This window comes from Bos indicus x Bos taurus, chromosome 22 (genome assembly GCF_003369695.1).
Source record: "Bos indicus x Bos taurus breed Angus x Brahman F1 hybrid chromosome 22, Bos_hybrid_MaternalHap_v2.0, whole genome shotgun sequence".
In the NCBI taxonomy this organism is placed as follows: Eukaryota; Metazoa; Chordata; class Mammalia; order Artiodactyla; family Bovidae; genus Bos; species Bos indicus x Bos taurus.
The window spans coordinates 44,415,575-44,431,830 of record NC_040097.1 but is presented as its reverse complement, the minus strand read 5'-3'; the positions used below and the strand labels follow the sequence as shown (position 1 = coordinate 44,431,830).

Genomic DNA, 16,256 nt, shown 5'->3' with positions numbered 1-16,256 from the left:
CCCTCTATTACCCAGAAACTGATGGAGTCTGGGAAGAGTAAAAGTGAAAGTGAAGTCACTCAGTCGTGTCCAACTCTTTGCGACCCCATGCACTGTAGCCTACCAGGCTCCTCTGTCCATGGAATTTTCCAGGCAAGTATACTGGGGTGGTTTGCCATTTCCTTCTCCAGGGGATCTTCCCGACCCAGGGATTGAACTCTGGTCTCCCACATTGAAGGCAGATGCTTTACCATCTGAGTCACCAGTGATAACAAGAAGAAAAGTCTGATACTTCTCTAAGTAGCTTTTAGAGTTATAAAGGGCTTGTTTTTCAGTCGTTGGCATTAAATTTACTGATAGGAATGCACAATAAAGTTTGGAAAGTAAAGCTATAGTGAAAATGTCTCAATGTGAAAACATCAGTTGTGTACTGTAATACCTTGTGTTTGCACTTTGCTTCTTGGACTATGATCAGTTCAGTTCAGTTGCTCTATCATGTCCAACTCTTTGCGACTCCATGGACTGCAGCATGCTAGGTTTCCCTGTCCATCACCAACTCCCAGAGCTTGCTCAAACTCATGTCCATTGAGTCGGTGATGCCAGGCAACCATCTCGTCCTCTGTCCTCTCCTCCTCCTCCTGCCTTCAGGCTTTCCCAGCACCAGGGTCTTTTCCAATGAGTGGGCTCTTCACATCAGGTGGCCAAAGTATTCGAGCTTCAGCTTCAGGATCAGGCCTTACAATGATTATTCAGGGCTGATATGATAAGTGCTACAATTCTTCTTTAGAAGAAACACCACCTCCAAAAGCTTTAATATATCACTGTATCCCTGAGTCCAGAAGACGAGGAGAACCCCTGTCTTCCCAGAATCTACCCTGAGGCCGTTTTGTGACTATCAGTGACTCTCCTCAGAACAGGGCCTGATACCACTAGCAGGAAGAAATCTGAGAGTAATTAAAGAATGAGGAATGAAAAAAAAAACAAAAACAAAAAACAAAACACAAAGAATGAGGAATGAATGAGGGTGAGAGAGAGAGAGACAGGATCTTAAAACAGAAAAAAAGAGGAGAAAAGGGGGTCTATGGACCTGAATTCAAAGTCTTCCGTGCCCTTTTTAGCCAGTAAAATGTAACCCAGGTAGCAGGACATTTGCCGAAGCTCAGAATCCTGACCTGCAAACTGATTCTTTCCTACAGAGCAGATACGAAGATGGAATTGATGTCCAAATCTTCTTCCCTCCAAATCCCTCAGTATAAATGACAAAGTCCAGACTGAGTAGATTCCTTCCTTGCTTAAAAACCTTCCCGCAGCAGTCTGGATGAAGGACACATTTCTTAGAGGTTAGCCCAGGTTCTGTGCTGGACAAAGGGGCAAATGTGGTGTGCGTCAGGGTCGCCCAGACTCAGAACACGTGAGCCTACTAACGTCTCAGTTGAGACCCCAGCCCCACCCCCGCCCCCGTCGCTGTGCGTAGTTCCTGCACCAAAGTGGAATCAGCTCTCTGGCTGCGGGGGCGCGCGTGCCCACCTTCTGGATCGAGACTTCCGGGATCCTACGCTTGGGGGAGAGGGGGGCGGAAGTGGGGCTTCTCTTGCTTCCGTCTCGGCCATTGTTTTCGCTTCTGCCGGCCACTGCGGTGTCTGGCGCTCGGGGGTCGCCGCGGCGGTGCCCCGGTGAGCGGGCCTGGGACGGGGAGGGAAGTGTTACTAGGGCCAGGGCCGCTGGGCTGGGACTGCTTGGCTGGAACTGCGGCCGCCCACTGCCCAGGTTGGCGACGGCGGCCCGACGCACTCTTCTCCCCGTGGTCGGCGCGCAGTCCCGGTGACGCTCAGAAGGCGCCAGATGTAGAGCAGCCTCTTTGTCCCAGTGATCTGACCAGCTGTGCCTGGCACAGAGCCCGGCACCTGCGGGCACAGCGATGAGCAGGGCAGACGTGGCCAGGTGAGCGGCGCAGCATAAGCCTGGTTGAACGCGCATGTAGTTAGACGTTTTCCCAGCCTTGCGCCGGGAAACAACAGTACGAAGCATCGGAAGTGGGTCAGACCTAGTCGGAATTTTAAACGTGAAGTATGACTTTTATGAAGGAGACATAAAAGTCCAGATAAGAGGTTGAACGTTCGGAGCTGTAAGGGAAGTAGGAAAGTGGCCTTTCTTTGTGTGTGGGATCTTAGAGCAGAGTCACAGATTTTTACGTCTGTCTTTTCTTAAAGAAGTCGAGGCCTAGAGAGAGTTAGTTTACTCAAGTTACCAAGATGCATGGTGACTTTGGAAGTGTAGCACAGATGCCCTAATTAACACCACGGTGCTGATTTTCAGAATTTTATAATATGTAAACTGATAAAAGTTGCCCCACTCCCAACTTCAGTATCATTCATTCGTTTCCCAGATATGTGCCTCAGTATCCCAAGTACACACACATGTACAAAGGTGACAGGGAACCAGTTCTGCCCTTTGAATCCTCCCAGAAAGTGGAGGTGGCCGCGGTGTAAGTCATAAACACAGTGTAAAAAGTGTTCTAGCAGAGGTGTGAATGAAAAAGGTACTGTGGGTTCCCTGAGGCAGTCATCACACTTAACTCCTGGAGAGATCAGCAAAACTTGCTAGGGGAAGTGGGATGAGTGGAAAAGGGTCTGATATTTCTGACTCCATTGTGTTACTTTCCTTTTGTGGCATACAGTTTAGGGGGTGTGAGTGGTGAGTTATGGATAAAATAGTTAAAATACAGTGTGTTAGAAGTACAGAGAGGTAGGCTCCCAGCTCCCCTTCCTGGATGAGGCAATCAGGAATGCCTTTAGGAGAAAATGGCATTTGATATGGATCATGCTAGATGAATAGGTGTTTGTCAAAAGTTTCCGAAGAAGAAAAATCCAAAGAGACAGTATGTGTGGCTTATGGCTGTTTCTAAAGCTTTAGTCCCTACCTTTCTTTATGGTTATCGCTGTCACATAAGAGAAGAGTAGAAGACTTTTGAGCAAGCATTTCCAACATAGGTTTATTTGTAAATAAAAAAATGTACTATTCTACAATGCACATTGTAGCACAGCTACTAAATAGTTAAATAACAACTTACTATTTTTTAAATACACCTTTTGGATTATCCTGCACATCCCATATTTGGAGATCATTGCAGTATTTCAGTTTGGGTACCTGGGGAAAGTGGTAGGGTGGGTGGCCAGAATAGAGGCCTCAGACTAGGTTGTGAATGCTGGGCATTGAATTTAGGTTTTATCCTGTAGTTAGGTGATGGAAACCACTGAAACTTTAAAAAAGAAAGTCATTTGAAGAGATGCTTAGAGAGTCTGCCTTGGTTGTGCTCTTCCCCCGCCCCCCACCCCGCCATGAAGGTTTGCCTTTTAACTTGAGGGTCTGTCATCAGCCTGAGGCTGAACACTCTGGGGAATCTAATTTCTCTCTTGATGTTTCTGTAGGTGACACTCCCATCATCCTATATCCTCAATTCTGACAATAGCTTCTGAGAGCTGAATTACAGACCATCATTTTAATTGGACATAAACTGCAAGTGCAACAAGCCTCTCTTTGGTGTCACAATGGCTACCCAAGGCAGGGGAACTTCAGGCCTCTTCCCCAGGGGTGCTGTTCTCCAGAGACAGGAGGGCTGCCTGACCGTGAAACAGGAACCAGGGAGCCCGACCTGGGGGCATGGCTGCAGTCTCCAAAAGAATCACCCTCCTGTCTGTGAAATTTTCCGGCTCCACTTTAGGCAGTTATGTTATCATGAGATGTCTGGGCCACAGGAGGCACTGAGCCGGCTCCGGGAGCTGTGCCGCTGGTGGTTGATGCCAGAGGTGCACACCAAGGAGCAGATCCTGGAGCTGCTGGTGCTGGAGCAATTCCTGAGCATCCTGCCTGGGGAACTCCGGACCTGGGTGCAGATGCATCACCCTGAGAGTGGTGAGGAAGCTGTGGCTGTGGTGGAGGACTTCCAGAGATACGTCAGTGGGCCAGGAGAGGTGAGCAACTGAATCTAAGTTGGCATCTGGAATTGGTTTTTTTGTAATTTAAATTTATTTATTTTAATTAGAGGCTAATTACTTTACAATATTGTATTGGTTTTGCCATACATCTGGAACTGTTTTCTACTGCTTGGGGTAGCCTAGAAATAGGCGTTCTCCATTCCATAGTCTCTAAACTGGTTTCCCTTTAGGATTCATGAGCCCAGTGCCCACCCCCACTTTTGTTTTTTACAAGGAGTTTTGTGCTCCCAGCCCTAAAAATGCAGGGCCCAGCCAAGTTCTGTGAATTGCTTTGTGAAATACTGTGTTGTAAACCTAGCTTAAGCCTGGAGCACCACACAGTGCTCCTGACACACAGAGGATCTGCACACTGGTTAGAATAGGGAAGCATGTCAGGGAGAAGCAGCCCTGAAGATGTGCTGATAGCATGATCCCTCACTTGAGAAGTTTCTCATTACTTCCTTGGACTTCTCAGAGTTAATGGGCTCTTTGCCTTTCTGGTTCCTTATGAGATGTGACAGGTCTGGGCTTCAGCATCATTTTTTTCCTTTGTAGCTTTCCAAACCCAACTGGCATCTTTCTGCTTCTTTAATTCTAATTTTGATTTTCCCTATTTTTAGAATTCTTTCAAGTTTTAATTCAAGGTAACACAAATGAAAGGAAAACTTGGAGAAGTCACCAGTGTCATAACAGTGTGAACGCTGACTCCTAGGATCATAGAGCTAACTAGCTCAGTGACCATGTGTATCAGTCAGAGTTCAGCCAGAGAAACAAAACCAGTAGGAAATTATATATTGGGTTGGCCAAAAAAGTTTGTTTGGTTTTTACCGTAAGATGTTATGGAAAAACCCAAATGAACTTTTTAGTCAACCCAGTGTATGTCTGTTGCTAGAAAGTGACATGTCACTATGGGACCTTGTGAGTCTAGTCAGGAGTTTGCAAGGCAGGTTGTCAGAAAGTTAGGCTAGAACTGTCACTCACAGGTTGAAGCAGCTGTCCACAGAAAGAATTCCTTCTTCATGGAACTTTCAGTTCTGATTTTAAGACCTTGCTACTGTTTAAATCAAGCCCATCCAGACTGTCTAAGATAACCTCCTTTACTTAAACTGATTATGAGTTTTTATCACTTGTATAAAGTATCATCACAGTAACACCTATATTAGAGCTAATTGACATCAAAAGACGATCACACTGTGGATAATCAGTTCTTCCTGATGAGTCTTCAGTTGCTTCTCTTGTAACTGAGCAGGATGGATTAGCGCATTTCCTCCTTTGTGCTTTACCAGGGAAAACCAGTGTGTGAAATTTCCCAGGTACCCAGTACAGCATTCTATTCAGTGCTTTTTCAAAAATGATTACGTGTCTGGGCCTAGGAAATCAGTTCCAATTGATTGGAGTCCTAGGGTTAGACCTTTTTCCAAAAGTCTAAACGCTTTGACAGTAACAAATCCAGTGTTCGATCATTATTTCCTTGGGTATACAAGTAAGTGAAAATCACTCAGTTGTGTTCATCTCTTTGTGTCCCCATGGACTGTAGCCCACCAGGCTTCTCTGTCCTTGGAATTATCCAGGCAAGAATACTGAAATGGGTTTCCATTCTCTCCTCCAGAGGATATTCCCGACCCAGGGATCGAACTCAGGTCTCCTGCTTTGCAGGTGAATTCTTTACTGTCTGAGGAATAAGGAATAAGTTAACTATCAGCAGAGTCTAGAGGGCAACTTGGCCCAACCATAGTCAAGGACAAGTAGCTGTGGAAATGTTTAGAGTGCCATTTAGTGAGGAGTGTAGAAAGAAGATTTCCCTATCTTCTGCCTTTTGCTTAAGCATAAGAGAATGTCCCCTCCATTAAAACTGTCACTTGGGACTTCCCTGGTCATCTAGAGGTTTAGATGCTGTGCTTCCAGTGCAGGGGGCCCAGGTTCAACCCTTGGACAGGGAAATAGATCCCACATGCCGTAACTAAGAATTTGCTTGTCATGACTAAAAGATGCCTCATGCAGCCAGATAAATAATAATTTTTTAATTAAAAAAAGTACTGTCTTTTATCCAGGGAACCTCAGAAGAAAGGTGACTGAGTCACAAACCCAAGAGAATGACTAACAGTTGACAGGGCCACTGAACACTCATCGGGCTCTAACCTAGAAGTGAGATATTTGGACTCCATTTCTTACTCTGCCGCTGTTGTCAGTTTAAGTTTTTCAACATGAGAACAGGGCTGTCTCACCTAGCCTGAATTCAGAAAGTGTTTTTTTGACTAAATGGAAAAAAAAACCACAGAGGCTTTTTCATGAACGTTTGCCAGGAGGAGATGACAGGATGTCATTTTGATCAGCAGAAGTGAGTGAGCATGGGCATGTGTGTACACTGGGGCCAGAGAGGGTTGTAGGGACATCCCTGCTGGGTTGCAGAATCATGCAGTTTACAAAATGCTTTATATCTGTTTTAATTTGTGTTCCTACCAAGCTTCCAAATAGTAGCCCAAATGGTGATCATCTCCATTTCACAAGCGATGCAAGTACCGAGAGGTTAATTGGCTTATCTAAGATGACAGAGCTAGTGTGTGTAAGATGATAGAGCTAGTGTGTGTGTTTGTGTTAATTGCTCAGTCGTGTCTGACTCTTTAAACATTCCATTGGTCCATGTGTATGAGACCAGGATTTTCCAGTTCCTATATTCTAAGCCACTACCTTCCCCCTAATGTGTTGCTGTGGAATGCTGTCGGGATGAAAATTGGAATGGGGTTTTCATGGCCTGCAAGAAAAGGACTCCTGTGAGTCCTAGTGAATGAATAGGAACTTTATTAGGATTTAATTATCAGTGAGTTACAAGGTTGTGTTATCACAATGCAGTTAAGTTCTGTTTTCTGCCAGTACCCACAGCTGACTAGACAGACCTTTGTTGGCAAAGTAATGTCTCTGCTTTTGAATGTGCTGTCTAGGTTGGTCATAACTTTCCTTCCAAGGAGCAAGTGTCTTTTAATTTCATGGTTGCAGTCACCATCTGCAGTGATTTGGAGCCCCCCAAAATAAAGTCTTTCACTGTTTCCATTGTTTCCCCATCTATTTGCCATGAAGTGAAGGGACCGGATACCATGATCTTAGTTTTCTTAACGTTGAGTTTTCCCTAGACAGCATATTAAAAAGCAGAGACATTACTTTGCCAACAAAGGTCCGTCTAGTCAAAGCTATGGTTTTTCCAGTAGGCATGTATGGATGTGAGAGTTGGACTATAAAGAAAGCTGAGTGCTGAAGAATTGATGCTTTTGAATTGTGGTGTTGAAGAAGACTCTTGAGAGTCCCTTGGACTGCAAGGAGATCCAATCAGTCTATCCTAAAGGAAATCAGTCCTGAATATTCACTGGAAGGACTGATGCTGAAGCTGAAACTCCCAATACTTTGGCCACTTGATGCGAAGAACTGACTCACTAGAAAAAAACCCTGATGCTGGAAAAGATTGAAGGCGGGAGAAGGGGACGATGGCAAAATATTGAGAGGAAGGCTTTCAGCATAATGCCACCATTGGGCTAAGCATTGTTCTAGGAACACGTGATGAAGACAGAGTTCTCACCCCCAGAAAGCTTATATTTCACTGGCAGAGAAATAGACAATAAAGTAATAAATAAGGTAATTAAAAATTAATATGTGCCATAGAAAATATTATCAGGTAGTTTGAGAGAGAGAATGACTATCCTTGCTTTGTCAGCATGGTCCAGGATGGTCTCTCTGAAGACAACATACTTTTGCTGAGAGAAGTTGGAAAAGCTAAGGTTTGTCAGCTGCTGTATTGGAATATTGCTCCAGGTGTCAGCCTTGGTAGCATAATTCGTGCACATACAGGTACACACACCTATCACTTTTTACTTCCTTGGTACTTGTGATTGATCTGTTCTGTAGGTTAAGGCCCTTGGGAGCGTACAGAGTTACTGTCCTGACTCCTTTTTCTAGGTGGTTCTTCACGAGCACGTGTGTGTCTGAAGCACTAGCCCAGAGTGGAAATAGTTCTGTAATCTGGTCTTGAAGCTCCTGCCAAGATGGGCAACAGAGGAATGGCAAGTAGGACTGCAAGCTGTAGATCCTGCTTGGACAGTATTCTCCCACTTGGCTAACCTGGTAGGGCTAGAGGGACCCTCTGGCTCTTCTTTTCCTGGCTTCCTCTCTTGGGGGTGCTTCCTAGAGGTCTTGGGTTCTGTACCTTCATGAATGCTGTTTTGGACCCAATTTTATTTCCTTGTCTCTAGGTTTCCACTCCAGGGCAGGAACAGGAGATGCATTCTGAAGAGAAGACAGCCTTGGGTGCAACACATGAATCTCCTTCTACCTCACCCCACAGTGAGGGTTCAGCCCCTGGAGCCCACCTGGAGCCTCCTCGTGATCCTGGGGCACACCACCACCTCTCCAGTGAGCACTCTGGTACTCACCTCCCTGGCTCTGGCCTTCAGTTATTCTTCCTTACTCTCCTTTGGAGTCTTCCTTTCCCTCATCTCCCATCTCCCACCCCATTGGCCCCTTATCACCCTGCCCTGTGTCTTTCTTCCCTGGTGACTTTGTTCCTTTTGCTTATTCTCCAATCATTTATTTATTTAGTGCATTTTTATCAAGCATGTCTCATGCAAAGACACTGTTGAGGACCAGAGAGATGTACTACACCATGGATACTTATAAAGAGCTTGTTGTCTAGTTGCCAGAGGGTCAGTCCTAAGTGCAAGAAGGGGCAACCTCATAAGATATATCTGAGTGATATCAGTCCCCAGGCATTTGGGGCCATCACAGACGAGCCATGTGGGCATTGTAAACAGTGAGCAAAATCATTGTGGGTTAGGGTGGCTGGAGGATGTTTTGTGGCAGAGGGATTGAACAGTGAAAAATGGGGAAGGGATTAGAAGCGGGAAGAGAGGTGGTCGGTGCCAGAACAGAATGTAAAGCAAAGGCTCGCTAAGTTGGGAGTTCCCTTGGACCACACTGAGGTACGGTCAGGAGGGACTTACCTGGGAGCCTGAGCTGTGCTTGTGTAGGGCCTTTGGGTGGAACCCGGGAAGATTTGTGGGGTAGGTGAAGTGTTAGAAAACAGTATTCTGGAAGGATTACGTAGCACATGAGCACTGTGGATAGAGTGAGAAGCCCAGTGGCTGGGAGCCTTAGGAGGAGGCTAGTGTCACAAAACAGAAGTAATTGCCTGAGCGGATTTGGGTGGAATGAAAAGTGATAGATGTGACACACATTTGAAGGAAAAATCCACGAGACAATGCAGAGGAGGGGGGATTAGTAGGTTTTAGATGATGTTTGGAATCACTGAGGAAACTTGGGAAGTCAGGAGAGGAAGATGGAAACATGCATTTTAAACAGTGAACTTAAGGTCTTGTGGGACACCCAAATGAAATGTCCAGATAGGCAGCTGGAGGCTTGTGGTAGGGGTCTCAGAGAATGGAGAACTTCAGAGCAGCATTAGAGAATGGGAGCCATGAGATCTCTGACAGAGGGAAGAGGGTCACTCTGGGACCTAAGTGCCTTTAGTATCCTTGATGAATGGGCAAATGAAGAGAGGCCCCACAGCCTCTCACAGGCAGAGAGGTAGGGGGAGGGCAAGCAGGCTGCTGCTGGGGAAGCCACAGAGGAGAGAAGGTGGTCAGAAGTGTAGCTTCCTACCTAGTGTGGCAGAGAGAGGACTGGAAGGAGCTCTGTTTGACCAGGGACCTTCTGCATCTCCAGGGAAAGTTCACAGTTTACATGGATAACACCTTTATGGAATAGGTGTGAGGGTCAGTGTATGTGGAGCTGCTTGGGTTCTCTTGAATCCATTTACAGACCTCCTCATTGGAAACAAGAGCAGGGCTGGTCCCACTCAGAGATTTCTTTCTTCCTTCAGCTCAGAGTGCTTCCCCGGTGCCCACCCTTCCCCAAGTGGGGAACTTAAGAAACCAAGTAGTAGCAACTGTGCTTTCGATGGTCAGGCCCCAGGTGAGCTTCCTGAGTTCCAAGTCTGTGACCCAGGAGTAGCAAGGCCTCATCTCCAGGGCTCTGGCCCATTCTGAGCCTGCTTCTGTGGCTTCCCCGCCTAACTGCTTCCCCTGGAGCTGGTCCTGTCCACTGAGTTCATGGACTGTATCTTACCTTGAACTTGTCCTTTTATTAATGTGTCCTCCTAGCTTCCTTCTGTCTCTCCATCCCTTTGGCCACCAGGTACCCAATTCTGTGCTCTTGGTAACCCTGATGACTTGGCCCCTTAGCCTGGGAATGTCCCTGAGCAGTAAAAGCTTGTCATTCCAGGAGGCTGCAGAGTTGGAGTTCCTATCTGTGAACTATTCTCAGAAGTGGAAAGGTGCAGCACTCAGCCAGGGAGCCCTGTACCAGAACATCATGCTGGAAAACTGCCACAGCCTGGCCCCTTTGGGTAATGACTCTGCTCCCCAGTAATTTAGAGTCGGCCCTCTTTGCTAGGTTCTTATTCTTTTAAATTATGAAAATATAAAGAGACAAAGTGGGGAGAATAATAAAGTGAATTTCTCTATATCAACACCCACTATAATTATTGTTAACATTCTCTTTACTTCCTTATTAATTAAACTGGGCTGGTTTAATTAGAATTTGTAGTTGGACAGAATATAGAGCCACTCAATTACTGTCAGTCATGAGCTAAGTTACTTACAATAAGGCTGAAGGAATGGAAACCCGGAGCAGACCGACCAACTAGACCAGACTTTGGGAAAGAAAGCCTTGTAGGAGCCTAGGAGCCTCGCAGCAGAAGTGAAAGGATTTTCATGCCATTGTTTTCAGATAGCAGCACCCCACATATCTGTTTCCAATTGTCACTGATAACCATTTTCTTCACTCTGAATGTTTTTTTCTTTCTCTGAGCTCCTTAATTAGCCTTTCTGTTTCCTCATATGTTCTGGTTGCTGTGGCTCCTGATAGATTTTTTTCTCCATAGATCATTTCAACTTGAGCTCCTACTTCTAATTTCCTTCGTTTCCTACTTTCAGTTCATAATTAAATATCATCTTTGAGCAGAACTTTGTTCCAGGCTACCTGGAGCTGGTAACTACTCTACAGATAAACTATACTTGGGTTTGGTGTTTGGTCCTGGTCCAGTCACCTGTTGTCCATCCTCGAATGAGCTGAGTTGCTTGGCACAAGGCATGTTTGCCTCGGGTTCCCCTTCAGAAATAATGGGGCACGGCTGCTTCCAGAAAGTGGCTGTTGTCAGGGGAGGTTCTGGGGTTGACAAGTCTAAGACAGTAGCCTACTCTGAAGAGAATGGACTTAGAAGTCAAGGATTCAGACATCTGTAACTTGTACACACTAAAGTACTTGAAGATTTATACCCCTGATGTCGATGTGAGTGAAAGGAACCAACATTTTTTGTATTAAACTATAACTATGATTGCTCTGCCTTCTCCCACTATTATAAAATTTAAAAGCAAATATTTATTGCTTATTTTCCCATGATTCCTGATTATCAAGATACCAAAGACATGTTTGATTTGTATTTCAAGTTATTGATACCAGTCTTAATTTTCTGTGTAGTACTGCACCTACCAGTCCAGTGTTCCAGGGACTAGGTCCCCAGGTTTAGAGCTCTGCTCTCCCCTTAACACTTTTCCTCAGTGTTTCTCTACTTGTGGCTTCTCCACACCCTGTCCCTGTCCTGTTACTCAAGAATCACTCCTTTTTTGTACACTTTTTTCCTGATCATACCCTTATAATATACATTTCTCTTCAACTCTCATGTTTGCCCACATCATTTCTTATATTTGGTTTAAAGTATTTACCACCACTCTCCTCAACATCTTTACTGTGAACTGTGGAGCCATATAGTGTCATGGTTGGAGCAGACCTGAGAGTTCATCGTTTTACTAAGGAGACACCACATCTAAGTGACTTCTGGGAGATGACACTGTGCTTTACAGTCTGATCTCTTGCCTTTCAATTGGCCTGCCCTCCTGGCTGTGCTGGCTCCACATGCCTCTGTTCTGATAGCTCTGCTTCCTCCCTCCTCTATGGACTGGCTTTCCCTCTTTGTTTTTCTGTCCATGAAGAAAAATTTGAGCCATTTCCAGTTTTTCTCCTGTTCTGAATGTGTCTCCTCATTACTTACCCTCAGTGTGAATTTTTTGTTAGCTACATAGGCTCCTGATAGTTCCATTTCCCCAATAGGACAAGAAATGAATGACAGTTGTTTTCTTCTGACTTGGCAGCAGATGAGAACAGGATGGTGCATTCACAGTTGCCTCCAAAACAGGACATTTCTGAAGAATTGAAGTCATCTGACAGGATCTTAGGGGTGTTCTGTGGAGTGATTCCTGCAGGACAAGAAGCTGGGACTGCCAGTAAAGAGGCTTCAGAGAATCTAGAAGTTCAACCCTCAGATGAAGAAGGAACCAGACTGGACAGTGATTTCTTAGAAATAACACAGGAGGATAAAAAGAAATCCACAGAGGATCAATATGATGATTATAAGGAACTTGGGGGACATCTAGATCTGTCCTCTAGTCTCTCAGAACATCAGGGAGTTCTGAAGGGACAGAAATTGTATCACTGTGATGAATGTGATAAAGCTTTTAATCGGAGTTCACACCTCATTGGGCATCAGAGAATCCACACTGGAGAGAAACCATATGAGTGTTCTGAGTGTGGCAAGACCTTCAGGCAGACTTCTCAGCTCGTTGTCCACCTCAGAATCCATACAGGGGAAAAACCTTATGAATGCAGTGATTGTGGAAAGACCTATCGCCACAGCTCCCATCTCATTCAACACCAGAGACTCCATTATGGGGAGAAACCATATAAATGTAATGAATGTGCAAAAGCTTTCACCCAGAGTTCCCAACTCATTGACCACCAGAGAACTCATAGCGGGGAGAAGCCATATGAATGCAATGAATGTGGGGAGGCCTTCATTCGGAATAAAAGCCTTATCCGCCATCAGGTACTTCATACTGGTAAGAAACCTTACAAGTGTGATGAATGTGGGAAAGCTTTCTGTTCTAACAGAAATCTTATTGACCATCAGAGAATCCACACTGGGGAGAAGCCTTTTGAGTGTAATGAATGTGGTAAGGCCTTCAGTCGGAGTAAATGTCTTATTCGACATCAGAGCCTCCACACTGGGGAAAAACCATACAAATGCAGTGAGTGTGGGAAAGCCTTCAATCAGAACTCTCAACTTGCTGACCATGAGCGAATTCATACTGGAGAAAAACCTTTTGAATGTAATGAGTGTGGTAAGGCATTCGGTCTGAGTAAATGTCTCATTCGACATCAGCGACTTCACACTGGTGAAAAGCCATATAAATGCAAAGAGTGTGGAAAATCCTTTAATCAAAATTCACACCTTATTATTCATCAGAGAATACACACTGGTGAAAAACCGTATGAATGTAATGAATGTGGAAAGGTCTTCAGTTACAGCTCCAGTCTTATGGTACATCAGAGAACCCATACTGGGGAAAAACCCTATAAATGCAAAGATTGTGAGAAAGCTTTTAGTGACAGTTCACAGCTCATTGTACACCAGAGAGTTCATACTGGAGAGAAACCCTATGAATGTATTGAGTGTGGGAAAGCCTTCAGTCAGCGTTCTACTTTCAATCACCACCAGCGAATTCATACTGGAGAGAAGCACTCAGGTCTGGCTCGATCTGTTTCTTAAGACATAATTCTCTAAAGACAGCAAGGAACTTTGGTTAAGGTTTCTATATAAGGAGTATGTTAACTCTGTTCTCTGTTTTCAACCACTGATCAAAGTGGACCATCCCTAAAGGTTCTCTGCCAATCACAGTGGTGGGAGAGGGAATAACAGTGCAGTCCTTCCCAACTACTGTTTAAAAATCTATCTCATTTCTTAGTTATTCATCCCCTAATCAGAATGTGTGTTTCTCTAGGACAGAGATAGTTCCTTTTTCTGTTTCATTTCCTCCCTTTTACCATTTACATAAAGTCATTCTCCAAGATACTGATTCACTTCTTGGCTATGGCCCTCTTTATGTACTATTTTTTACCTCTTTATCTACTTTTTAAACTCCTACTCTAATATCGTCCCTCACCACTTAGGTTCCCTGTCTAGAAAGTCTTTTTTTTTTCATTTCCTTTGCTAATCTGTGTCCCACAGAACCTGCCAGATCCAGAACCAGTCTTTCTTGAAAGACTCTCTTCTTCAAATACTTCTCCATTCATGTTAAACTTCGATTCATTGGACTTCAGTACTTTGAGTTAGCTGGTGGTGTATGTACAACTGTTGTTAAATGACCTTGTAAATTATTCTCAACCTACTGTATATGTGTGTATGTTCTTGCCAACATATTATAGACTCTTTGAGGTTGGATATAGTATTTAAGTACATAGGTAATGATTTTCATATGGTGGTAGTATAATAAATACCTTTTTAAAACTCAGCTTTCTAACTGAACCATTCTTAAATTGGGCACAATCTCCCCTCCCCCTGGCCACCCACCAGACTAGAAGCTTCTAAATATAGATCTTATATCTTCATAGAATATCACATACAAAGCCCTTATCGATTCTTCATATACCTCTGGAAGTCTCATTACTGCTACTTCGTTGTTTTCTGATAAATTTTCTATTGGGTTTAGGAAGTTTCCTTCTATTCTTATTTTTAGTAGCAGTGGTATAATGTAGTAGTTAAGTGCATAGATTTTTTTTTTTGGCCACAGCACAAGATGTGGGACCTTAGTTCCACAGCCAGGGACCGAACATGTGTCCCCTGCATTTGAAGCACTGAAGCTTAACCAGTGGACCACCAGGTAAGTCCCACGAGCATAGATTTTTGTGCCTGGTATTCTAGGTTCAAATCCTGACTCTTCCCCTTTCTTAGGTAGGTGATCCTCAATAAGTCATTTAGTTTCCTTGTGTTTAGCTCTCCCTTGTATAAAATGGAGCTACCTCAGGACTGTGAGGGTAAAATTAGTTTGTAAGGGTAAGGCACTTAAAACAGTGTTGGCACTTAAAACAGTGCTTGGCACATACTGTGCTACCTAGTTTTTATTATGATGGCTTTTAAGTTCTACATGATTTTTTTTAAAAAACCCACTTGTATAATTTTATAGACAATGTCCTTTATTTTTGTAATTTTAGGGAGAGTAAGTTTCTAAATAATTGCAGTTTCCTTGTGCTCTTGGGGTAAAACCCATTTGTTCCTGATGATTTTTTCAAGTACAGAACTAAATTGAATTTACTATTAAGTTTTTGTCTGCTTTGCAAAATGTTTTTCTTTAATTACTCTGGAAGAACTTGAATAATATGAGAATGATTCTTTGAACAATAAAAATAACTCTGCCCGATCTGTTTTGGGGGATGAGGGAATTGAGAGGGACAAATTTTTTTTGTTCCCACCCTGAGAGGCATAAATCTTTAGCAGCATTTTTATTTTTTCAGTTGTTGCCCTCTAAGTTTCCATCTCTGAGTAAATTTTGGTGATACATATCTGGAAGTCATCCTTTTTACTGGACTGACAGTGGCATAAAGTTGCACTTCGTATTCTATAAAGTTCTACTCTTTTGTATATGTAGTTAGAGCTCTGTTTCATCCATAATGTTTTACATTTTGGTTTCCTTTCAGTTTTTCTTTCATGATTGCCATGTTTATTTTGTTTTTCTTTGAAACTCCACTTTTTCTTGAATATATTTTTTCATATGTTCTTTCACTGCCTCAAGTTGCAGAGACTTTTCATTAGCCTCATCTCTCTCTTTTTTTTAATTACTCAGTGATTTTGATATTTGTCCCAAGATAGGGAAATCAGCTTTTTCTTGAATTGTTCTATAGGCTATTTGCATGCTATTAAATTATCTGTTTAGATCTGGAACTAGAAGATGAATTCTAAATTTTCATTACTAGTATGCTATGCAGGAATAAAGAAGTAAAGGAGCAGCTCAACATTTTGCTAATCTGGTTGAAAACTTTCCACCCAGAGCCCCCTTTTTTCTTTTTTGCTCGGCTTTTATATGAGTCCAATGAAGGCTCCTTCTACATGCACTACCTATTGCAAATAGCTTTGTTGTAAAAGAACTGAGTATGGAAAACTCTTCAATCCCTAAGACTTTATTTTACCTTGGCAACTCCAAATTGAGAAAAGAACATATCCTGAGATGTTTGAGAAAATATTCAGTTTTATGAAAACATCCACCAGAGACTTTTTATGCTTCCAAGAAACCTACTTATTTGAGTGTGTGAAAATGTTGGCTATAGTTTATTTCTTGTTTGACATCACAAAGTCCACCTGTGTTGGATTTTAAAAGCAAGAAACCATTCATCCAGAGCTTCTATTATTTGCTACACATTTTTGTGTTTTTT

General features: G+C 43.5%; 1 protein-coding gene across 12 annotated transcripts in view; it reads left to right on the top strand.

Annotated features, from left to right (window-relative positions):
- The first annotated feature begins 1,553 nt into the window (after positions 1-1,553).
- ZNF660 (zinc finger protein 660) overlaps positions 1,554-16,256 on the top strand; it is a 33,285-nt gene continuing 18,582 nt past the window's right edge. Inside the window, exons 1-6 of one of the 12 annotated variants that reach the window (XM_027522451.1) lie at positions 1,660-1,920; positions 3,408-3,950; positions 8,192-8,363; positions 9,817-9,908; positions 10,218-10,341; positions 12,146-14,341. In XM_027522451.1, the coding sequence (XP_027378252.1) occupies positions 3,528-3,950; positions 8,192-8,363; positions 9,817-9,908; positions 10,218-10,341; positions 12,146-13,599 (2,265 nt within the window). In that variant the 5' untranslated portion in view covers positions 1,660-1,920; positions 3,408-3,527 and the 3' untranslated portion in view covers positions 13,600-14,341. Of the gene's footprint in view, positions 1,921-3,407; positions 3,951-7,898; positions 8,064-8,191; positions 8,364-9,816; positions 9,909-10,217; positions 10,342-12,145 lie in introns of those variants that run through there. The other 11 variants (XM_027522443.1, XM_027522446.1, XM_027522445.1 and 8 more) reach the window with 11 other exon arrangements.